Source organism: Lasioglossum baleicum, chromosome 9, assembly GCF_051020765.1.
Source record: "Lasioglossum baleicum chromosome 9, iyLasBale1, whole genome shotgun sequence".
Lineage (NCBI taxonomy): Eukaryota > Metazoa > Arthropoda > Insecta > Hymenoptera > Halictidae > Lasioglossum > Lasioglossum baleicum.
The window spans coordinates 12,343,969-12,369,828 of record NC_134937.1 but is presented as its reverse complement, the minus strand read 5'-3'; the positions used below and the strand labels follow the sequence as shown (position 1 = coordinate 12,369,828).

The 25,860-nt window shown below is 50.5% G+C and overlaps 1 protein-coding gene across 5 annotated transcripts in view; it reads left to right on the top strand.

The window, feature by feature from the left end:
- The window catches only part of Pdk1 (Phosphoinositide-dependent kinase 1), a 578,009-nt gene that overhangs the window by 545,733 nt on the left and 6,416 nt on the right, over positions 1 to 25,860 (top strand). For 3 of the 5 annotated variants that reach the window (XM_076429674.1, XM_076429675.1, XM_076429676.1), the window contains 2 exons: positions 23,710 to 23,955; positions 24,439 to 25,827. In XM_076429674.1, coding sequence (XP_076285789.1) covers positions 23,710 to 23,955; positions 24,439 to 25,827 — 1,635 coding nt within the window. Of the gene's footprint in view, positions 1 to 5,479; positions 5,531 to 15,793; positions 16,389 to 23,709; positions 23,956 to 24,438; positions 25,828 to 25,860 lie in introns of those variants that run through there. The other 2 variants (XM_076429677.1, XM_076429678.1) reach the window with 2 other exon arrangements.

The following is a 25,860-nucleotide window of genomic DNA, read 5'->3' as shown; positions in this document are numbered from 1 at the left end:
GTTCGCGTATAACAACAAAGATTTTTCTTTCTTTAGAAACACTTATGTCATCACTGTCACTCTTATCGTTGTTTATATTTGTACCGAGCTTTTAAATTCCAAACACATGTCGCCGGCAATTATATTACTTGTTTTTGCGCGCTTTTTTTGGCACGATCAAAGATCACGGGTAACGGGGAACGGAAAGGCTGATAATAATTAATTAGTGGCTGCTGATGCAACATTAATTACAATGTCGCTCGGTGCTCTCGCACTCCCACCTCCATTCCTCTCTCTCTCTCGTTCTCTCTCTATCTCTTCGAGCAACATGCTCTCACGTGCCACTCACGAAATTTTCGGCTTACGCTCCGATATATTCTGTATTTTTGGTGGCGTCGAAATTTTCCATGCATCCGAGAGATAGGGACCGTGAAGTAGGTTAACTGGAAACATAAACTTATGCTACTCGTGTTACCAACTCGCCTGGAACGGGTTCGATTCGGTGACAATTTCCAAGTGTCACAGTCAACTCCGAAAAAAATCACAGTGTGGTTTCCCCAAGAACCGAGACATTTTTCATGGGCTCTGGACACGGAGGACAGTTTCCACTACTACTGAATTCACTCAAACGCGTTCAATTGCTAAATAAAAAGTACCTGAAGCCTTCGAAACCTTAATGGTTTCTTTGACGTCACAGTCTACTGACGCACTATCTAGCCTATGTAGTTCACTTTGAGGCGGCAAACTTACTAACGAAATCTCTTGACACGTTCGAGTCTCTGACAATCCAATCTTGACGGACAACCGAGTCGTTAACGAAGCTAGAGAAAGAACACCTACGTGCTTCAAAATAAGAAATGGTTTTCTTCGAAGACCAACCAATTCATCAAATTTAAAAAAAAAAATAAACAATCTAAATCAGTAACTCGGAGAGCAGTGTACATCCCTCCAATGATGTTTAGAGACTGTCCGAATTCCACATTTCCAGCAGAAAGCCACGTTAAACGTTTCCAGAAGCAAGCGAGAGGCGGCAAGGTTTGCGATCAGTTCACCGGCGATACCCTTTGACACCGTGTTCTCCAAACTTTTCCAAAGCGATCGAGCCGCCTTCCGAGTTTAAGTGTTTACGACAGTAAAAGCAGAAAAAAGCGCGATTACGGGTCGCTGAGAGCTCTCGATAACGGTGTCTATCGCGTCCGGCCGGTTTGGCTGGCTCGCGTGTAAACGCGCGAGCGAGTAAGCGAGTAAGAGCTAGCGGATCGTGGCTCGATCGCTAATCAGTCGAGCTTCGCAGGTGGCTCGGTCGCGTATTAATCTCCGGTGACGTAGCTCCCTCGGGCCCGGTGTAACACGCTCGCCAACGCTCACTATCGTTGCTCGCTATGCTCACCTATTTGGTAGCTCATTATCGGTAAGCAGCGCGCGCGTTGACGCACGTGCGCGGCCATCCTGGAAAACATCGTGAATCCATCATGGACCACCGGTAAAAATATTTTCGATTTTCGGTCACGAGCAAGATATTAAGTATGTCGTGTCGTCGTCGCCGACGCAAACAGACGCGGACGTGTTTTATCAGGATTATAGCGACGCGTCGTGTTGCGTCGCAAATCGGTTGCGAATCGGTTGCGAGGACTCGTGCGGTTTGACGTTCTGAGAGATCTGTATTCTTGATCTGGTTTAAAGATTGTGGAACTGACGTAAAGGGAATAGTACCGGCTGATCAAATGACTTTTTTGGTAGGTAAGTACGATAAGCGCGCAGAGAGAATTAGATACAACACTAATTCGATTTACATTTAGAATTGTGAAGATGTGTTGAAGTGTGTCTACATTCCTTCCTTGAAAAATTTATTGCTGCTGAAGAAGCCTGACATTATACCCCTAAATAACCAGTTTCATTGTCCCTAATATAACCGGTGATTTAGCTCGCTCTTCCAGAAGTCATTTAATAACGAACGAGCACGGAGACACAGAAAATTAATCGCCTCTATTGTTGCGAGACTGTCAGAGATCCATTCTGTAAGCTAAGAGCCCGAAATACTCGAAAATGATTTTATTACACGTTTCCTGTGAAAGTCTAGCTACCAGGAAGGCAACCATAAATTTCACCAAGGGGTGCAGCAGCCAGTCGACTTTACCTACGCTCTATCCACCACCCTTGCCAAATTTTCCTAATCGATACGAACGTGTCTCCACCGTGTTCTCTTTATTCTAGTGGATATACTACTAAAACTGTTACAGAAGAAGCTATGAGAAACACGTGAAACTTTTATCAAAGTGAAATCGCCAGAGTCCGAATGGGAGACGTGCGACGCAGTTTCGGCCCGACACAGCTAATTCCATAAAATTCGTTTCCGTGTGCAAACGAGAGTGTCGAATGACGTTTGTGTACAGTGAGCCTGATCGATAGCAAGTTATTGTCCCAGCTGCGAAACCTTTGATCGATCGTGGATGGCCGGGGCGACTTCCGGTGCGTCCCACGGTCCTCGGACAGAAACGGACAGGTAGACAGCGGCGGGCAACACATACACACGTGTGTGGGTGTGCTTGAACACGGGGTGACCTGATTTGTATTCGCTGACGGAACGTCGTTTGCTAACTCGATGAAAACCCACATCTTCCGAGTTCCGTCGCTTCCATTGGCCACGCTTTGAATACGAAAGCGAGCGAATTGTCTTAACGCGGACAAAGGAACCGGTAATTTTCCCGGAGTTTCCTTCGCGCATTCGGTCGATCGAAATGTCGCGCGCGCGTGCGAGAGAGAGAGAGAGAGAGAGAGAGGGAAGTTTACGCGCACACCGCCGCCAAAGGACAAACAGGAGACACGCTTGACTCTCGTAATGGATTATTATGCGGCGGCACGTGGATTATTGAACGACTTCCATCGCGGTTTATTGCTTCCAATTATGGCACTGATATACGCGCCGGCGGAATGCACCCGAAAAAAAACAATCCGTCGACTATTACCGCTATTGGCACCTTCGTGTCTCGGGCCGCTTGAATAATCGCATAGAAATCTGGCTTGAACTTAAATATAGATGAGGCCGGGGTGAGTTGGTACACAGAGACACTTCGACGTCGCAAAAAGCTGTTTGCTCGAGCTTCTAATGCGCCGGAGAGCTGTACGTTACTTGATTCTGTTCAAGAGACCCGATACTCCTCTAGTGCTGAAGAAAAGATTTTCAAAGATTCGTTTCGAACTATCTTTTTTTGTTAATTCTGTACAGTGCGATCACGCATCGGCTCGGTCCGGTCGCCCTTAATCCACACGCGACTACCGATTACCCTTAATCTGACCATGTTCATCATTCATGTAGCTCCGACTCGTCGCATTCGCTCTGGCGACACGCGAACATGCGGGAGAGCACCGTGGCCCACTATCACACTGCCAAAATTCGCTTGGCAGCCGGACAATAATACAGGTGCCTCCGAGACGCCACACGATCGAATCGAGGATCGAGACGGGTCCGACAGTCGACAGCGCGACCGTTTCGTCGCGCATCGCGCCTCTCTTCGGCTCCGTTCCTCCCTTTTTTCCGTAAAGTTCCGAAAGTGTTTGGAGTTTCGGTGAACGCGAGCGAGAACGGTGCAAAGGTGCACGGTGATCGATCAATGGCCACGGCCCCGGCCCGGATCGGATCGATTTAAGCGGATTACAACGATCTTCTTTTTAATCCCTGGATACCGGGTAGACCATGCTCGCGTATCAGATTCTCAGGGATAAGGCTTGCCCCTTCTGCGGACACTCTGCGCAGTAAAACCGTTTCGACTCTACGGGCACGCGCTGGATTTCTAGAACGTTTAGGTAACTGCGCGGTGCGGATATGCGTAGTAGGGATTTATACTCGTTTCACTTGACAAGTGAAGTTGACTGTTCCTTCCGAGATCAAAAGATTTTTCAAAGATCCACACGAGAACCAAGATTTGCGAAGGATACACTCGGTGATCGCGAAAGATGCAATTAACAGCGCATCCCCTAGGGACTTTGTTGGTCCCCAGAGGCGGCGGCGCCTGGAGCAAGCGAGGCTTGTTGAACCGGTTGCGTAACAGTGTCATAAATAATCGGCGTGCATTCTAGCGTCTATTATTAGTATCGGGTAACGCGGGATCGTTTGTCCGACACGATCGGCCGATGATATTGTAAATTATGGTTCGAACGTGGTCGGCACCGGTCCGCGAAGGATTTCTCGCTACGGGTCTGATTAATTCGCGGCCATCGTCTGTTCAAACGCCGCGACGCTCCGTTGCCGGTCGTCGTCGAAGCAAAACTTATTGTTAACTGTCCGCGACCCGATCGTTTATTCGTGCCTTTGGCTCCGTTTCTATCGAGACACTCTACCCAGAAGATACCGGCGAACTGCATTATAAATGGACTTTGCGCGATGATCTTTTTCGCGAAGCAGATCGGAGCAGAACGGAGTAGAGACTCGCGAGAAGTTGTTTGTTTCTTGATTAAGAACAACAGAACCGAGACTGCCTGTGTTCTCTCGGGCATCGGGCCCCCGTATCTTTCCTCTCGCTGGACGGCCGCTTGGTAAACACACGCGCGCACGATTAGGCCGCCGATAAACAACCGTGCATGTATTTTCGTCGTGCGCCTCTAAATCCAAGATTAGCGGATCTACATCGGCCGGATAGGGCTCTTTCGGTTTTCGCGTGCCGCCAATAACACGAGATAAGAGCACGCTCCGAAGCCTTGTCCAGGGCAACCTCGATCGTTGCAGGCGATCCTCGTCGATTGCATTCCGCCTTCACGTGATCGGAACGCTTGCGATCTGACGAAATCGAACATTCGAGACTGGGTTACCACGTGCAGTCTTGAACTTATTTTGCAAGTTAATGTATCGCTAAAAAAGGAATTACATTCTTCCGTTTCGGATTCCATTTTTCAGAGTTTTTCTAGTTGACGTTATAAAATAAAGTGTCATAAAATAAATCGTAATACAAGGGGCTAATAAATGAACAGCGAACAATAACTGCTAGCCAATGTATCGACGAGTTACATCAGCTCATTGATCGGCAATTTCCACGCAAAAATCGAGGTTGCACCGTGGCGTCCCTCCGGTTCGCTTAGGCAAGCGAGCGTCGCATGACCGCGAGATTTGACGCCGCGCGCCGTAGACTTTGTCCATCGTTTGGATCGCGTTATCGGGAGAATAAAGAATAAATCGGCTTCACGGTACACAGCGTCCGTCTCCGCCGGACCGGCCCCGATAAAGAGGATCGTCGCATCGCGACGCGTCGAAGGCGTCGAAACGAAACACGGTCAGACGGCTGGCAGACGTTCTTACGCAGATTCCAGGAGCGTGGTTGCTGGCCCATCGTTCGTTCACGTGCACCTTATCGGCGGATCGCGCGTGGCCGAAGTTCGAAGCTCTGTGCCGCGATTGATTAGGGGGAACGTGATTTCAGAAACACCAAAGAGAGACGACACGCATTGACGCGCAGATAGCGTCGTCGAGCAGATCGTGAATGAGGTTCGAAGATCGGACTCTCCACTCTCCACCCGGCCACGAATGATTCACGCGGCCTACGCGATTTACTATATTGCAGTAAGTGACCAAGAAGCCGTCGTAAACAGCCGATAAACGGTGGAAATACGTTTCGTTATTTTTTCTCTTGTTTCGTATTTATTGCCAGACGGGCATGGCTCTTGTTATCGGTCACCGTACACCGATATACCACATTTCTTTTTCCTTCCTTTCCGCTGGACCGGCTTTTATCCGCATTGTGCTCACTCCCACATCCTCTCTTTCTCTCTCTCTCTCTCTCTCCCTTTTTTTTCTAATTGCATTTCTTCCGTACGTCGACCACCCTCGATCAATCCCCACCAACCCCTACCACCATTGTTTTTTCCATTCATGCGGACGCGAAAACGAGACGCAGCCTCGAGTCCCTGTGGGGTAGGAAAATTACCGTGGCACACTCGTGGCGTTGATCACTTTTGTTCCGAGTTTTCCCTGGTAAATCGCGTGGCCGAGCACCACTCGTGCTTTTTCCTACTACGCCTTCCCCGTTTTCAAAGCACTGAAATTGTAGGGGACGAGCACGACCACGGATTAGTGCAACTGTGTTACCGCTAATTAATGTCTGCCGGGTTGTCTCACGATTCTTGCTTTTCCTGCTCCTCCTACAGGCCCGTTGGCACTGCAGTTTTACAACGATTCGCTGTATACGGTGATCCCGATTTCGTCGCGTCAGTCTTCAAGATGCAAGAACTGCACCTTGATCCACATTGACCACCTTGATCCATCTTTCCCTGACTTAATTTAACTATCTTTATTTGTATTCACATATGAAGATATTCACACCATAATGTCTAAACACAACAAAAAGGACAAAGTTGCTCTGAATAATATTATTTCACTTACAACAGCAACAGAGTTACACGCTGTTACCAGTTACACCCCGACCCAATTACTAGACTCGCCCCGTACGTGTCCAACAGAATTAACATTTACATTGGAAAAACGTTGCCGGGGACCAATTAGCGTAATTTGGCTGACGGCCCTTGAGTGTGGCGGACGTGAATAACGCGGCTCCCGGAACGCATGCATAAATAAAAAAGATAATCGTCGTGGAATCGTTATGCAGCCACCGCATATTTCCTTCCGTTTTTCCCTTCTCGTCGAATGTTAAACAACGGTCCCTCGTAGAGGTACGCGCGCACGTGTATTTTTTTCGTTTACACGGGCCGGAGACAATCGAAGCGTTAAATGGCTCGATTCGGGGGTGGCTTCGCGGCCCGTGACAATAAGGGTGCACCAATTAACGCTTCGTACGCGATTTTCGAGCGGAAGAATGAAAAGTGGGATCGCTCGGCCGTCCGTGGGCGGGGGTGGCTGCTCGATTTTATAAATTAATGCCGTCACGGTGCGAGCACGCTTTATCCGGTCGCGCGTGTTGTCACGTGTAGACTCGCAGTTTCTGCCTCTCTCTCGTTCTCTCTGTTTGGCTAGGCGAGCTCCGTTTCGCGTTTTTCCTGACTTTTTCGCCGATTCGTTTTCCCCCGCGCACAATGCGATCGATAAAACAACGTGTCGGTCGAAGGTTTTATCGGGTGTGCACCTTCGTAACGCACTATCGAGTGCGGCCGATTTCGCTCGAATTCCCAACTAATTAGTCACGTAACGCGCTAGATCCCGCAATCGACGATCGGCCTGGAATTCTCCAGATCAGATCTAACGCGATTGCGCGCCACGAACGTCGATCCGTGCCGGGCCCAGCGCTGCTCTATCCTTCTCGCTCTCTTTCAGTCTGTTGCCATCGAGATCGCAACCGATAACACCGGAACAGAACGCCCGTTCGATTCGCAAGAGAAAACTCGCGGTCTACCGACGCGGGGCAGGCGCGAATCGGCGCGGAATCGCGCTTAGGCGAGGTGAGAAGTCGATTAATCGCGTTGACGCGATCGCGAAACTGTTGCGTCGCGAAAAGGCGCCAAAAACGGGACATTATATTGAAATTCGCTAACGATAGAGAGGGGTGTGAGAGAGAGAGAGAAAGGGAAGCGTAACGCTAGCCGACGCGAGCCTCGATATTAGAGGGGAAATTACAAGGCCCCGGGCCGGAACCTGCGCGCAACATTGTGCCAGAGCCTTATTAAGAGTGAGAGACCGGTGAGAAAATAAATAGGGGAATTTGCATCTCATTGAGTGGCGGATTCGCGGAAATTAGAGTAATTTCAAGCGTAACGGCTATCGTAACGGCCGTCTGGACGGCTGTTAATAATAGCTATTCGCTGTTCCCCCCGCGAGCTTTTCATCGAAACGATGAAACGGTTTCCTTTTGCTCCTTTTTTTCTCTCGAACCCTTCTCGTCGATACCCTCGGATCTCTCGGGTCTGCTAATCGTAATTGTTTCGACCGGACCTTGTACGACTGTATTCCCTCCATCGACGATCCCTCTCGGTCCTCCGTTACCTTTATAGGGTGCGTTCCGTTTCACGCTTCAAGCGCATACACTGTATAGTGTATGCATAGAGACTCTTATACTACACTATACAGTGTATGCGCATTATGCGTGAAACGGAACGCACCCCTAGTCGAAACTGCAGGACAGCTACTTACCCTCCGATCCCGATGATTTTTCGGTATGTTGTAGAAATCGGTACCGTTCAGCCACGTTCAGCCACAATTCAATACTGTTAAGCCTCAAAAATTTATAACCGCACCTGTCTGTAACGATTGAAATCATTGTCGACCGTGAAGGCAGTCGCTCCTTTATTTGCGAGCCGTCCGTGGTTTCCCGTGCATTAATTAATTAGCCGATCATTTGTTTAGCTGAACCCCGTACGTCGGTTGTTTCTTATCGCCACGATCCAACAAAGGCGAGGTGGTGGGTCCGCGGAAGCGCGTTTCATCGCTCGTATCATTATTACATGCGCGTCGAATGACGCGGCTACCTTGCTCGTTTTCCACATCGTCGTCGTCGTCGTCGTCGTCGTCGTCGCGAGCAAGCGGTCTGCCACGCTTAAGAAAGGCGCGGCGCGGCGCATCATTTCTTCTTCGCGAAACGACCGCCCACGCGCCAGCCGACTTGCATAATAATCGCCTGTTTAATAAACGATTAATCAGCGGCCGCGTTTGCCCAGGGCACGCGCGCGTCTAATCCATTCCGAGACAAAGGACTGTGTACACCGCTCCTTACAGCGCCGAGGAACACGTGGAGCTTTGACGCGGAAAACGATCCGCAAGAGCGCGATCTAAATGCAGATTTTCGCTGTCTTTGCAAGATCCAAGCGTTCAAGTTAACCCTTCACCGACCATGTCCGTACACCGTATATCTTTATGCAAAATAAAAATGTTCAGTATCGATTCTCAATCATAATGATCTCTTCTATTAACTCTGTTGAAATTCTTCTATTATTTTCACAGTTTCGTACCTCACTTATGTCCGGACTATATTTCAACGTCTATACAACTCGCTGTTTGTCCAAAATCTTTTCAGAAAGCCTTAAAACTGAGAAAGGACGTCGCCATCGCACTCGTTTTGAAATTAGCGTACTTCGCCTCGTTATTCTTACCCACAGTTAAGACCTGACTGCAACCCTCCCACCCAGCTTTAAAGAGCATCTTTTCACCTACAAGTACATGTAATATCAAAGGGCTAAACCCGTTACAAACCCTCTGAAAAGAACCCTTCCTCAACCGCTATTCCATCCCGCTTTTTCGCTTCACATAGTTACATTTATAAAACAAAATTCATGCTATGGGAGTGCTATGAATCCAGTTTTCACGGATCCGGGGCATAGTGCATCTTTGTCTGGGTCGCGGTGCACATTGCAGTCGTGTTGCAATGAGGCTCGCTGACGTGATACGTCTCGTCGGGGGTTGAAGCAGATGGCGCCACGGTTCAGAGGCATGCGCTGGCCGCCGCGGCACCGTGAACCCACGCCACCAGAAACGTTGATCGAAAAGTGTGTTTCCTTCAAATTTAAGTAGAGATATTCACTGAAGAAAAATATCAGGTAATAACCCGGAATAAATAACGTTTGACTTTATGATAAACAATTACGATGTCTCAGCTGGGAATTCCAAGAATTTCAACTTTCTTTGTTCGCGACCGCGTTGATTCGGTCTCTCTCGAATCATTTTTAATTTAGAGCTTCGATTTTCTTTGGCCGGATCGAGAGGCAACGATGTAATTTTTGCGCAGTGACGGCCGCCGCCCGGCTGGTTTGATGTTTCTACGGCAAGAAGCACGAGCTGCGAGCAGGCAAGAACTCTGTAGCCATTCTTCGGCGATTAGTCACTCGTGACCGATTTTCCAGTGGTTTTCTGGCACTAGCCGGCATTAGGCGGCAAGATCGCAGTCTGAAGTTGCTGTGTGCATGCTCGGTGAGCCGGTGCACCGGCCGCGCTATATACAAGCTTCCGCGTTGATACTTGCGAGGATGACCACGTCATGATCCAGTTTCATTTGCTAACCACTCCGGCAATCTACATTCTACGTCCATTAATTTTACGCCGGTTAAAAACACGAGGGGGAACAGCGTAGCAACCGTAGCGCCGCTACTCCGCGAAAATTAGTTGGTTAAATTACGAGGAAAACTATTTCCCCTGTGATGGGGCGGGCGGGGGGCGTCTAATTGATTAAGAGAGGGCGTCCTCCGGGCCCGATATAACCGGGCGATGGAAAAACTGCGTTTCGACCTACATACGGTGTTACATTTCGGCCACGGCTCCGGAACGACGGCTTCTGCTACGCTGCTCCGGGAAAATTTATACGCCGCCTGTGGTTTTTTAATATTTCGTGGCGGGCACGCGTCGGTGCTTGACGTCACGCGGAATCAGGCGAACGTATAACCACGCGTGACTTCGCAAATGTATTACTTTCGCAACCCCAGCTACACGAAAAGAGAGCGAGAGGGGAAGAGAGAGAGCGGGATTTACGGTTTCGCGCAGCGGCCTCCAGATTTGTCGGATATCGACGCGAAATTTCAGCACTAGACAAACAAGGCCGGCGCGCACGTGTCGCAACTTTTTTCCAATTACATTTCCGATGTTTGCACAATTGTGTCTCTTTAATGCTTTGTGCTCGGCACCGGCGCGTGCACTGCAGCGAACTAGACGATAAATATAAGCTGGCCATATTAGCTAAAATTAAATATTATACAACCCGACGGCGCGGCGGCACCGTGCGTTAGTCACCCGCGCGTTTTCCACCGCGCCGATCGTAAATTGTAACATCTACCTTCCATTAATCAAAACGCGCGGGGCCTGCGGCGAACAAGCGCCGCGTTTTCTTCGCGGAATTCGCCCGAGCCGAACGATGGCGGATTTTTCCCGTGAAATCTGCGCTCTCCAGGCCACTCGAGCCGCTCGTTACGTAAACACCATTAGCGACAATCCTTTTTCACCTGGAGCTAGACAGAGAATTTACGATTTCGAGAACCCCCGTGCGCGTTCTCGCTCTCAATTTCTAATTGTGCAATTTCGGCGCTCGAAATCGATTGGAAAGTGATATTACAAATGTGGTGCTCACCCGAGAGTCAACTTCCTTGGCAATTCGTGGACGCATTCTTCCCGCGATATTTCCCTTTCGTATTATTTCGCGAACATATTAGGAAACTAATTGCTCTTTTCTAATTCACACAATACACGATGTAGACAACGGACTTCATTTGCCCTCATTCTTCCCCTAGTTCTGACCAGGAAAAGATATGGACGTCCATTCATATTAAAAATTGAACCACACCAAAAGATAAAAAGCAGGACGACTTGAAGAGTGATCTGTAACGGTTGAACTACAAATGGAGATAAGAAGCGAGACAGCTTAGCGAGTGATTTAACACCAAAAATCCGAGAGCAGGCATTTTCGTTCGAATCTTACGAGGAGCCGAGAAAAAGGCGCTAAAGCTTTCGCAAATAGCGTGTAGAACTGTGGCGGACTGTTGGGAATCGCCGGCAGTGGCGCTCCTAATCAAAGGCAAACAGGATCGTCCGAATCGTCGGGCTATTGGGTCAATCGCGGTTCGTTTGCCAAATAAACACGGCGGTGGCAGATAAAAAAGAGGCGACGGTTATCCGAGAAGGTGGGATCTCTCGGGTCTGGGTAGCTGGATGGAGGCAAACAATGATTCGACTATTCGGAACAGCAGTGGCGCGAGTATATGTATTTCAGTATTCGGCGGCCTTCGCCGGAGCTACCAGGCCTCGACAAAGAGAAAGGGAGAAGTAGAGGGGAAAAAAGGGGAACAAGGATTTGTTTTCATTGACATACCAGAGCGGGAGCTCAGGCTCGTTTCGCAAAAATCTATTTTCGCGCGCTAATTATGTAGCGGAACAACACGCGGCGGGATGGAGATCGCGGGCTCGGCGAGGCGCGCGTCACGCCTCGCGGTGAGGCATCGGCTTGTCGGCCGCCGCGCCTCGCCGCCGCCGGATCATTGTTTACACTGGGACGCGAGGCATTGGAGCAAACGATCGCGATAATAACGCTATGTACCAAGTTCGATGACTGCATGACAGATTCAGTGGAAACCTCCCGGCGTCTTGGGGGATAAAAGGTTTTTTTAGGTCGTTCCTCGAGCCAAGAGTGCAAGCTCTGCGCGATGCACTCTCTTCGTCTCCTCTTGTTTACCCGCGACGCGCGGCAGCCGGCCTCGAATCGCCACGCGCCGCTTCCGTATCGTACATCCGTGGAATCTTTTCGCGAGGCGATTTTAACCGATGCTGCCGAGACGCTGGACAGTGCCCGTTCAAGTAAATTAACACGATTACGAGGTAACCAGCTGAAATCTTTCCATGAACCGAGGACTCCAACAACAGTGTTCCCACTTTTTATTTCTTCCTCTTCGTTTGCTAGTCTAGGCCCCGATGGTCATCGACCGTAGCACAGGCTCACCGAAGTTTCAGACTTCTAATTCGCGGGTCAATAGCTCGCTTCAATTTATAGTAGAACTTCGGTAGTTGTGCGAAAACGGAGCTGAACTTGCCTGCAACTATCAACTGTTTACCTCGCCTGTGTGCACTGCCCATAGACATATAGAGATAGACTGCGCCGTCTTATGGGCGAGTTCAAGCCCACAATGGCGGTTCGCGGTACAAAGAGTGAGAGAGAGAGAGAGCATTAGCCGGGGTCCATAGCGCTCTGTTTCTAATTGATGTATTTATAATGTTTTATTTTTGTTTTTTGCCGCCATTGTGGGCTTCAGCGCTTCGTAAAGGCCGCGCAGTCTATCTCTATATGTCTATGGCACTGCCTATAAACACTTGATGTATTATTACGCAGCGGGAACAGCCACCCGTTACATGAATAATGTATTCCTCCAGAAAAATGTACCCTTTGGTTGGCGAAAGTTTATACGTAGTTCAGAAAACTTTATGATGTTAATCCCACACCCCCGGTGCGATTCTCAGGACAATTACACGCTGAAACTAGAATAAGTATTCCGTCGGCGATCGTCGTTCATCTTGTTTGCTCGAATAATGTATTTTTAAACGTTTTATTTTAAACGCAGTCCGGATATAGTCGCATTTGATCTAATTCTCGAGGAATCGATATATAGATTTCTTATTTCTGGCAAGATTACTCACTTGGACCGGGATCAAGATTGTAGTATGACTTGCGAATGCTCGCAAGAGTACCGGTGATTCTCCCAGCTCGTGACTCAAAAATTGTCCGGATTTCTGACGAGGAGGACATGAGTCTAGCTCGAATCCAATCAATCGAAAATAGTCTCCGACAGCAGCGAGAAGAACGTTGGCTCGCATGGCAACGACATAACGATCGGAACAATTATTCATTTAAAGAAACGATAATGCCACCGATTCGCGGAAGAGTCAACAACTGCGAAAGCCGTTCTCGGTATACGCTGGACTTTGTCGTCCCGTGTATAAGACAGCTCTCGGCCGGACGTGTAAACAAGATACCGACGGTCGTAGGGCGTCGGGACAACAATATTATTAAATGGACCAGTCCGCTGGATATTAATCGGCGCAGCGAAGCGGTACATGTCGTCAAACGGCAGGCACCGGGGCTAGCATTTGCTAGTACATACATAGAGCGACGACGGAACCGTAGTTTCGGCCGCGCCCGGGACAAATGGTCCGAGATTTGCGAAACGGATGACCATCGTCAACGGTGCTCGCGGTGATTCGTCACAGGTTCGAGCCGAACGGGACACGCCGCACACAGAGTTCCATCGAGCGAGCGGGCGCGCGCAAACGTTTTTCAGCTCGGTTGCTCGGCTCGATATTCAAATCGTTAATCTCATTACTCCCGCGGCGCGACAGCGAGGCACAGGTGGACTTCTTCCGTGGTGGCACGCACACCAGCTGACAAAGGAGTGCTATTTCACCTAGAACAGCATTGTCATTTCGATATTTATTTTTATCGCGGCGATACGCCTGGATTTCCAGACGCGCGTGCGGCGCCGCCACAGCACCGTTACACAATCCCATTGTACAATATTTGTTGTGCGATTTCTAGATACCCGGTGAGACGAGGAACACCGTTTGCGCGCGCGGGAACGCGAGGCTGATGTGCTGCATTCTTCAGATTACGTGTGGACTACTTTTCGAGGGGGCTTGATAAAGAGAGGCGACTTTTTTTTATCGGGCCTCATGCGTGCTTCGATCGTATCAGTCCGTGCGGTATGATCGAGATATCGACTCATTCGTTTTCAGTATCGGTGTCGAGCGATAGTGACCCCCGGCCAGTCATCAAACAAGCACGGTGAGACACCTGAACGATGCGCTCCCTCCGAAACAATGTAAACATAGAAAGAATGCAGCGGAACGAAACCGAGCGGGTCGGATCGGATCGGATCGGCGCCGCGGCGTTTCTCGGTTGCCCAACGCCGTAACGCAAGATCGATACCGATAGGGCAGAGAGGGACCAGAGAGTCGACAGCAAAACGTCGCAATAGGCGAAACAATCGACGCACGGAGTGGTCGAGAGAGTGTGTTTATTCGAAATTGGTGCTCGATGCTGTTACGAAGACACGCGTCGAGCGCGTCAGAGTTGTTGTTATCGTCGTTGGTCATTGTTATCAGTGACAAACATATTACATACGTGGATGTCGTCCGCGTTCGGAAACGGGATGAACAAACGTAAAAGGAGGCTTTAAAAGGGCGTGCGAGTACAAGTGGCCAGAGGGAAGAAGGGAATGCTAAGTGGCAGGGCAAAGAAGAATACGACGTCGAAGTGTAGAAGAAGAAGAAGAAGAACGAGAAGACTGAGGAAGGCGTTCTTCGGATGATACTCGGGAGAACCGACCGGATGCAACGCCGGAATGGGAATGCAAGGCTCCGCGCGCGCCGGAGTCCGTTACTCGCGTCGGGTATTTCCCAGAACGCGACTATAAACAAACAAACACACCGAGAGACAGGGCAGTGTGCGCGTGTGATCCATGCCCTCCCTTCCAAGGCAACAACAACGACAAGCTAGCAGTTTGCACGGTGGCGGGGAGGAAGAAGAGAATACTGGCGCCGTCGGTTGAGTAACCCCACCAGAAGGCTAGCGCATGCGCACCGAACGGGATTCCCCGCGTCCCCACTACCATCGACCACCCGCCAGTCTCCCCACTATGCGACCGAACCCCACTACCGACCCTTCTCTCTCTCTCTCTCTCTTTCCCACCCGTTTTACCCCCGGCGAACGACGGTCAAACTTGCACGTAAAGTCGCTCCGAACACTCGTCGATGATGACAAAGTATCCACAATGTTTACCGTCGATGTAGCGCAACGATTTTTACCGAGCTGGAATGCATTCGTGAACTATGTATGCAGCCCGGTCATTCCGAGATCATTTCTGCCAGAGGAAAACATTCGTTTCTCGGAATCCGAGATACAGGATTGCGCGACGCTCTCTTTCGAACAGCTTTCCTCGCTGCATCTTCGACTGGCTAACTTCTTATAATTTCATAGAATACATTGTACTCTGAACACCTATGAGAGACGAGAGACCCTGTTCCGATATTCTGACCGATCTTTTCGTGCGTTTTTGTTTTTGTTGATACATATTCGACTAGGAACGATGACGGAACATGTTTCCCCATTTTTCCGTGGAAAAGGGTGGTCGCGCAGGGACACGACGAGAAGAGAAAGACGGTCAGTGGTCTCGATGCTTTCATTGCAATTTTCGCACTTGACCGCAGGGGTAAGCGTGCTTTACGATTCGCGGTAAGATTACCATCGACGCTGCCTGTGCAGTGGGGGATCTGCTACCCCTCGATCTCCCCACCGCCGGTCCCGGATGCGGGTCTCCGGATGGGTGGTGGTGGTGGTGGTGGTGGAGGGTGATCGGTGGTGGGGATTGGCGAAGAAGTGGTGAGGCTTGTCGCCAACGAGTGGTCGGTAGTGGGGGGAAAGCGCGGGTTAGCAGCCGGGACACGCCAGGCGTAGGATTCAGTAAGCGAACGGCTCTCAACGGCCACGAACGTATTTTTCGTTCTTCGGTTCCCGCGCATGCATATATATATTTATATATATACATACATATACGTGTATATATGTACCCGAGACTGATCCGAAAGAAACATTATCGAGACGCTGTACGAAAATTCGCCAAGTAAAATCGTTAACAACGAACAGACGCCGCGACACATACCCGGTTGTTTCTCGAGAGTTCACTGGTCCAAAAACAAACAAACACCACAGCCACTCACAACAAATAACACATCAAACACGAAGCAGACAAACATCTTACACTCTCCAGACACACACACATACATACACACACACACATAAACACACACACACATCAATCAGACATACACGAAAACAAACGGAAAAAAATATAACGCCGAAAACGAGTTTTTTTTTCTTTGGTTACTCGAATTCTTTGGTTACCGATTCTTTCGTTTTCCGCAACTGTGGCTTTAATCATTCAAACTGGATTCCAACAAGCAGTACGTGTCGCGATTACATCGCGGCTACCGGAGGCTTAAGAAATTATTCAAGGTAAGAGAAGAAGAAAGTATAACACGATCTCTCTTATTGCGAGTATACACTGTGAAATTTCGCGCGCGCTCTCCCAAGTAATGTCTGCCCCCCTGTAATGGACGCGTAACATGGTGTCGTCTCGGGCTCGGCTCCGCGGAAGGTGTGATATATCGAGTGTGAATTCGCGACAGAGACAGTTCGTTTCGCGGGACAAGTGAATCTTACCCGTGTACCAACGGAAACTGGACGGGAATCTCGAAAAACCGTTCGACACACGACACGCTGTTTATCAAGTCGAGAGAAAGAGAGAAAGACGAACGAGGTACGCGTCGTACCGAGAGACAGCTTCATCGCCACGACAAAGGGCCAATGTTTGCATACCAAACGCGCGCGCGAGAACCCCATTGTTCGGTGGTTTTTCAAGAAATCTCTCTCTCTCGCCGGAACGATTCGGGGCCCCCGAGTAATCCGTTGTATACAATATCTGAGAAGCATCCGAGACGACGTTCCCACGGACCACGAAACGCGTCTGACAAAGGAACGTGCGGGTACATAGCATTGCTCTCGGAAAAGGCGCGCTCCCATCGAAAATACTTCCGATTCTACATATTTATTTTTCTGCTGATCCCTCTCTTCCCCCAGTGTTTTCGCGAAACGACTCATTTTCTCCCGGGAAAAAGTATTCGTCAAGCGTATCTTTTTCTCGCGCGCGCGGAAACGTCAAGTATCGAGCGTGTGATAATAATAATACTCGCGTAGTCGAGGCGTGTTTATGGTTCGTGGTACATTGAAATTCGTGATGCCCGAATGTCATAGATCTCCGAGCACTCTCGGAAATTTCCTGTAAATTTTTTGACGTCGCTCGAACAGAGAACGAGAGAAGGAGGAATCGAAAAAAGAAAGAAAAAGGAAGGGCTGACTTATCGCCACGAACCATGAATAATTTACGTTCGTTCGGATTTAAATAAATTCGTCCGGTTCGAAAAACGGGCAGGCACGTAATCTCGACGGCGCGTTCGAAAGTTGTTTACGTTAACCGACCAGGCAACTTCAAACGAGAGAGGCTCCCCGTGAAAACGGTAAATATATCCGACACGGTGGATCGAACTTTCTGACGGTTATTTCGCGACACACACGGATCAACAAAAACTCCCGCGATGCACATTCATTCGCGACGAGAAAATTGTGAACGTCGTGCCCCTCGGTTTGACAGACACCACGCGTACATAGACGTTTCTGTTCCCGAGACTAAGTAGGAACGCTAGTCAAATCAGCATTCGTCATGAATATTCGTCTCGGAACCGGAAAAGCGCGCACGCTCATCGCGAAAAACTGTTTCAAATTTTAAATTCTCTCGTCGGATGTGTACGCTGCTCGATACGTATCGTTAGACGATCAAGATTTATCGATAGTGGAAACTAGTCCGCGCAGACGTCCTTGGCTTTTTATCTCGAATAAATCAGGATCGGCTCTCGCGTTCTCCCCGCGAGCAGTTTCGCTGAACGTAAACAGATATACGAAAGGAATCGAATTTCCGTGGAATTTCGATAGCCGTGTTCCCGCGTTCGCAGAGTTGGCTAAACGTAATTTCGAATCAACTAAATCTATTTATTAGTTATTCTGTTATTCGTAATTGGCGATAATAATTGAATTCTAGAAACAATTGCTCGACCACTTTAGCCGACAGATTGAAAGAAATTCTACATTGTGATAAAAATTGGAATAACGTCCAACTCTGCGCGCATGCCGGTTTACCGACTAAACAGGATCGTGGGACAATTCGAGAACCTGAGGGCCCCGTAGTTTCGGACAGGATCGGAAACCGTCGTGAATATTGGAAAGCGACGAGAATTGGTCGCGAGGTCGAGCAACTCGGCCGCCGCGATACACGTGAACCCCGAATGATCGTATAAATTCACCACACACTCGGGGACCACCGTCGCGGCGGACAGAGAGAGAGACAGCGAGCGTCGTTATAACGGCCATCGACGTCCGCGACCGAAAAAACATGTTTGGATCGACCGCTTGTTTATACGATACGATGTGAAAGCAAACAGTTTTGTGGCCGTCTCGGTCGTGACGTAGTCCGATCTTTGTTTCGAACTGCGCTTATCTCGATTCCTCCGAAAAAAAAACATTCTACGTCACAGCGATTCCGAAAACCCGCAACAATCAAATTTTTTATATATAATTTTTATATACTATGTACAGGGTTATGGCATAATTTTAACTCGGTCGATCGGTCGACAGTGTTTATACGGTCATGCTCGTTTTCTTTTTCTCGCGGATTTATGCAACCGTTATTTGCGGGCTTTAAGAACAGCTTCGAGCCCCCAGATTCGAAGAACTAGTCTCGCTCTTCCTCCTCTTTCTGCTCGCTGGATTTCATGCAACCTCTAACCTTCTGCGTAGATTAGTTTGACAGAACGTACACACACTCCCATGCGCTTGTTTTCTTCTTGCACGCTCTAGTAAACTGTTTCAATACGCTAGAACAGAAATTGTGGGTGAGAGTGACGTAATATGAATATTAGAAACGTTGCTGTCACGAATCCTCTCAGTACAGAGCATCAGTACGTAGTGTGTACATTGTATCTAGAGCAGCAACAAAGTCGGAATACTATATTGGAGAACGACTGTTGCTACAATTTAGTTCCCTGAAACCCTACTCAACTAGTACAACAAACGATACATGAATACAAACAAGCTTCAATTTAACAATCTTTCGAGTAATTTATTTTCATAATACGTAGTAGCAAAAGAGTAGCCGACAGTCATGCTAATTCTGCACGTTGTCCACGAACAACATTCACTTCGTCACAACAGAAACGAATACGATCATCCCAGTAGTGCGCTTCTTTTTTTAATATTCTTTTTATAGCCATTTACGTTAGTGAGATATTTTTATTCGACGGTTACTCGTGCAATCGTAATTTGAAACTCGATACGGCGATGAAACATTGGAAGAACGCGCAACGTAGTTCGTGCGCGGCAAAGGGAGTATTGTTCAAAGAATCGTGAAAATTAGTGTGCGCGTAAACGATGGCGGCGTGATGGTGTGACAGTGGACGCGTCGAGAATTTTCGTAGAATCTGGTCGCATTGTTAGACGGGCACGTAACTAACAGAGCATTCCGAGTGGAGGATAGCCAGCCGAGCAAACGAGGCGTATCAGGTGCACGGAATGAAAGAATTCATTCGCGGCGAGACGTGGTATCGACCCTCGACGAAAATCGACGCGGCTCTCTCTCTCTCTCTCTCTCTCTCCCCCGCTCTTCTCTCGGCGTAGGCCCTTTTATTAGTCCCTGGTCTCTCGGGCGGGCACCGCGCGCCGTGGCGTGTTCCAATTTAGTCGCGGAGCAAGCGCGCGCGACACGTTTCTCAGCGTCTGCGAATGCAAAACATCTCATTCACGGGCAAAAGTGCTGGCCGCCTGCGCCAATAGGCGTAGTCCCTTCTGGTAGCCGGCGAAAAGCCGATGCGTCGGGTCGCGGCGGCAGGGGGTGGGCCAGAAGGGCGAGGAGCGAAGGGAGGAAGGGTCTCTCTACGATCATTGCTCTCTGTCTCTTTCTCGTTCTCGTTCCCCTCTCTCCTCCCTCCGCGCGCGCGTCGTTCTCCTCCTCCACCTCCTCGTCGTCCTCGTCCTTCTCCCGCGCCACCGTCTTCCTGGCTTCGCGTGGCGCGCCAAGGGAAAGGAGGAAAGAGAGGAAAGTGTCGCGTACCATCGGCAGAGGGCAGCACTCAGCAGCTAGCGCAAAAAACACAAGCTGCCGCTCGGCTCGCGAGAGAGGGAGCGAGACAGAAGAAGCCAGATCGAGCGTTACGAGAGGCGCGCGGACTCCAAGAGAATGCGCGCCTCCGCGAGAGAACGAGACGAGACCAGTAAGGCTAAAATTAGAATGTCCGTTGGAATGCTGCTGGCTTGTGTGTATGTACAGGGTGATTCAGCGATCGCGGGAGGAGCATGTTCATACTTAGAGCGTCGTCGTTGTGGACAAGCGCGATCGAGAAGGAGGAACAGAAACACAGAGAGAGAGAGAGAGAGCGAGAGAGAGTTTAACGGACGCTTGCCCGCTCCTAGCGACGGCCCGAAGTTATTCGTTTCGAAAAGACCGGGAGGAAGCCGTTGTCGCGCGGGACTCTCGCCTCCTCTCGCCTCTGCTTCCTTCCGGCAAATTTGCCCGGCCGTAGTTGTCGCGCATTTTTCGTAACCGCCGCCCCCCGCTCGCCTTCCGTTCCCCTACCCGACCGAAGCGGATCGCCGTGCCGCGCCGCGTCCTCGAGACTTATTCCGAGGGAACGCGAAAGTGTCGCAGGGTCGTCGGCGAGCACCTCCGAACAAGGTTGCGTTCGAGAGCTTGTCCTCAGACGATTTATTTCGGCTGCGACAACATTCTGCGCGCGAATCTCGTCGCTAGCGACAAAACTTCCGATCCTCGAGCGGCGCGGATCGAGATGGCAATATCTACGATCTAAGCAAATTGCGAGGTCGTCTGGCGGGACATTAGTCTGTATATCGATTATTCCGAGTGCTCTTAGCCCGGCCGAGATACTTCTCTCGCGTTGATATCTGGTGATCGACTCTGCCCTGGTCTCTCCTGCGGTATCCGTTGGCGGTTTATCCCTTCTCGAGGAGAGCGGTGTTAGCGATTGAGATAGAGGCGGAGATCGCGCGCGCGTGTGCGTGCTCTCGCGTACACTTGGGGGTGAGCAGGGACGGAGAGAGTCCAGGGACCAAGGAATAGATAAGCAAATAAATAAACTAGCGGGGCAAATCGAAAGCCCAGCCGAACACAGATGGAATAGGGCCGCTGCTGGATGGCTCTCGGGCAAATGCTCGGCGAGGTCGACGGCCTGACACGGATGGTTGACGCCGTGGGGCCCGCCTCGTAACCGGCCTGGGAAGAAGAACGAGGAAAGGTGGACGGAGAAGATGAAAGGAAGGGCCTTGCCGACTTGCGTTTTCATCGTTCTAAATATAAGTCCCTCCTTTTTCATTCTGGCCGGCTGGCTGTCTCCTCTCGTGCGGTGTCTGATGTCTCGAACCAGTTGCCACGTTTTCCTTGGTTAATTCGTCGAACCCCTACAAGAAGGGGATGGACGGATGGACAGACGGGACGGTGTCTGTCTGCGAACTGCTTTGGAAACTCGGTAGCCCGCCAATTCTTCTCGGTAGTCTCTCCCATGGAGAGATCTTCCTATGTTCGCTGTGCTCGTAGAAATAGACGGAGCTAATAGATTCGCTTCAGATAGTATCGCAGCACCGAGCGTCTTTTCCCGTAAAACGGTCGGGTTACGTCGTTTCAGGAGCCCCGTCGCATCCCCTCGACCTAATACAAAGTCGTGTGCAGCTTTTGAAGGCGGAGGGAGAGAGAGAGAGAGATCGTAAGCGAGTGTCGTGGTGGCCCTCCAAGACCTTCCTTCCGGCGTTCACGAAAAGTGATGAATGATCAACCCCCGTGAACGTCCGTGCAGCACGAAATTGAGCCGTGTTATGTGTGCATTTATCGCCCCTATCACGACGTTATTCACCGTGTGGCCCGCGGTACTTTGACCTGCGCTCGACCACGTCCTCTTTCCACCGGGCTCTCTGTCTCTTGTTTTCGGCAGCTCGGTAAGATGTCATCGATATTTACGTCCCGTTAACATCAAATTCTTGCGATCCGGTCTCCGGTGAGAGGAGATTGGCGAAGCTTGTCTCGAGAGAGTCAAAAAACGTGCAACACCCGGGGTCCGAAACGGTCAAAGACCGGGCAAAACTGGGCGAGACGACCGGGCGACGCTGAGAAAGAGAGAGATAGAGAGAGAGAGCCAGATTTTGAGGATCATCCGGATTCCCTTGTTCAAGGATGAGAACTTGTTCCTTTCTTTTGTAAGGGGGGGCATCGCGGTACATAACGCCGGGATCCGTCTTTCGGCGGAAGTATACATACATAGAATGGTAATGGGACGAAGGAAACAGCAGGCGAAAAGGGTCGTTGGCGATCGTCTTTCGGTCCGGAAATGAAACGATCGCCGTTTAAAAATCGCGCTTGTGTGTACTTGCGGCACGACGGAGAGGTCCCTCGTGTGTGGCCTCTCTCCGTGTACAACGTCTCTCTCTTTCCCTCTCTCTCTTGCTGAAACCCTTCTCCCGCGTCGCACCCTTCAGGTTTCATTGAATTTCATGACCGTAGCATGAGAGAGAAAGCCTCTATATGTATATCGTTTGATCAGGTCCCGGTTTCGTTGACCTCATTATGCGCGCAGGTAGAAAGGCATCCGTCGCAAGATGCGTTTCCGTGAGGCCAATTACGCCGAGGACGTATTCTTCGGCGGCGGCCGTAGCGTCTTCCATTAGAGCAGCCCCCGAGACGTAAATATGTAAGACCAAGCGAACCTTTCACGAGGGAATCATTTCCAATTACAAAGTGGCCCTCTCGATCGCGGGAGGTCGGCTCTTCCGTCATCGGAGGGGGCCATTGTTTGCTACAGTCGAAGGTCAGCATTAGCGGCGGCCATCTCAAATGTTTGCGGGGTCCCTGACTTCGGGGGAACCTAGTCTCTCTACCTCGCCCGCTCGCTCTCTATCTCTCTCTGTCTCTTTTGTTACCCAAGAGTACACTGTCTTCGGGGTTCCATTGTCCTGCTAGCGGGGAAACTAGGTCCGCGAACGTTGAATGCGGTGTCGCGATAAGGTCCCGACATCGACGGTTCGTTCACTGGTGCTGTCCACCAGTCGTTCCCTTGTTTATGGCGTGCGCGCGCCATTCCCAACCCGCGGAACGCTTCGCTGCCACTTTTATCCTCTCTCGGCCGTCCAAGTTCGTCGAATCTGGGCCAGGCTATTCGCGCTAGAACGATTCTTCGATCCAGATACCGTCAATTAGTCTTTCGCAATAGGTTGACCCGCGCAGCCTTGAAATGTCCCAACGTGCGTGGGATACACGAACGCCACGCACGCACGGTTTCTCCACTTTCGTTCCACACGCGGAACGGATCTCGACGGAGCACAAGCTCGTCATCCTGACCTGCACGACGTAGCCACGTGTGGGCCTCAGTGACGTCACTTCCGGCGCCTGATTTCCGGACGATCGCTGGCGGATGAGAGGAGTTAAGCACCCGGACGCGCGAGTTCGTGCCTTCTCCTCTGTCTCTGTCCCACGAACGCGGTTGCTTTGAAAGATTGCAAACAACTCGGAAATACCGTTCAAATTGCTAGTGCGTTATAGTCCGAGGACTCGAAAATAGCTCCCTTAGAACTCGCGTGGGAAACATAGTTTGCTTAAACGAATACTTGTAGCTTTGACTGCGAGAGGTAGAACTGTTTGGTAATGAAGTCGTGGACGTTTTTGTTGCAGCGTGTGGCGAACCAGGCGCTTACCGTTTCGCCACAGCCGGCAGTAACGGTGGAGGGGCCGGTGTCCAAAATGTCTCCACCAACGAACGACGTGACCAATGGTGTGGTTGCGCCAGCCAACACCCTGGCGCCCCGGGTTTCGCCGACCACGAACCCGGCCCTTACCACCATCAACCCGCCAACACACAAGCGGACTCCCAAGGACTTCATCTTTGGCAAGGTGATCGGCGAGGGAAGCTTCTCCACCGTAAGTGTATTATACCATTAACTCGATTAAATCATTAAGAAGCTCCGAATTAACACCGACCAGGAATGGCAAGGAGGAGAAGAGGCATTCTCTCCCTCTCTACTCTCTATTCCTACCGTCCAGTGATTCTCAAACTTTTCTCCCCCTCGCCTCGTTACGAAACTTTCTATCCGCGGGAACTTTTTCCGTACGCGCGACCCCTAGTTCGGAGGAGTATCGATCTAACTACTGTTCTCGCCTTAACCGGTCCCTCGTTCGCCGTGCCACGAATTTGGTTACCCTAGATCAAATGATCCTCGACATTTTCGGTAATTACTATCCACCGATGGAAACTGCTCGGTCGAAATCGTTGACGCGCGAGTAATTTGATTATCGAGAAGTAGACCGTTCGGATATATTTTTTAACGCTCCTCCGCGTAAAACAGACCGGATGAGTAATTTCGATGATGAACGTAGATCTGAAACGTTTGGTTTTCTTTGAAGGTTTACCTCGCCAAGGACATCCACACCAGCAAGGAGTACGCGATCAAAGTGTGCGACAAGCGTCACATCATCAAGGAGAAGAAAACCGAGTACGTGAAGCGCGAGAAGGAAGTGCTGAACATGCTCGCGGGCGCGAAACACTCGTTCGTGCGCCTGTTCTGTACGTTCCAAGACGTGGAAAGACTCTATTTCGTCCTATCATACGCAAAGAACGGTGAGCTCCTGCCTTACATCAACAAGGTCGGCTCGTTCGACATCGAGTGTACCAAGTTCTACTCGGCGGAGATTCTGCGTGGCCTCGAGTACCTTCACGGTCTCGGGATCATCCATCGGGATCTGAAGCCAGAGAACATACTGCTGGACGAGAAGATGCACGTGCTCATCACCGACTTCGGTAGTGCGAAGATCTTGAAGGACCCGGAGACGGTGCTGACGCATAGCGCAGCGGATGGACAGCAAACGCAACAGCAGCTGGAACAGCAACAACAACATTACAGAAGAGAACGCAGAGGCTCGTTTGTCGGTACCGCCCATTACGTGTCGCCGGAACTCTTAACGGACAAGACAGCGAGCAGAGCCAGCGACCTCTGGGCCCTCGGCTGTATAGTCTACCAGATGGTCGCCGGTTTGCCACCGTTCCGCTCGAGGAGCGAGTACATGATATTCCAAAAGATCCTGAAGCTCGAGTACGAGATTCCCGACGGTTTCTGCGAGTTGGCGAGATCGTTGGTCAGCCAGCTGCTGGTGCTCGAGTCGGGCAAGAGGTTAGGCGCCCAGGACGAGCACGGCGCCGGATACCCAAGCATCAGGGCGCATCCGTTCTTCGAGGGCGTCGACTTCGAGACCCTACACGAGCAGACACCGCCGCCGATCTACCCCTACTTGCCTGGCACGTCGGAACACGAAGAGCTCAGGTCGCAGTACAGGGTTCCCGATCACCTTGAACCCGGCCTCGACGATAAACAGCTGACCAGGCTTCTCGGTTTGGGTATCGGCGAGGACGACGACGACGACGACGACGAGGACGTGACCACCGAGCGCGAGAAACCCGCGCCGACCAACACAGTCGTTGAGAAGCAGCCGAGGAGACGGACGACCAACGCCGACGGTAACATCGCCGATCTAACGCCAGACGAGATCAGGAACCGGATAGAGAAGCAGCGCACTTCTAACCAGTGGGACGTTTTCGTCGAGGGCAACCTTATACTGAAGCAGGGATTCGTCAACAAGAGGAAAGGTCTCTTCGCAAGACGGAGGATGCTCCTGCTCACCACCGGACCACACCTATACTACGTCGACCCTGTCAACATGGTGCTCAAGGGCGAGATACCCTGGAGCCCCGAACTCAGGGTCGAGCCGAAGAGTTTCAAGATCTTCTTCGTCCACACAGTGAGTCTCTTTTTTTCATATATTCTCCTCGTT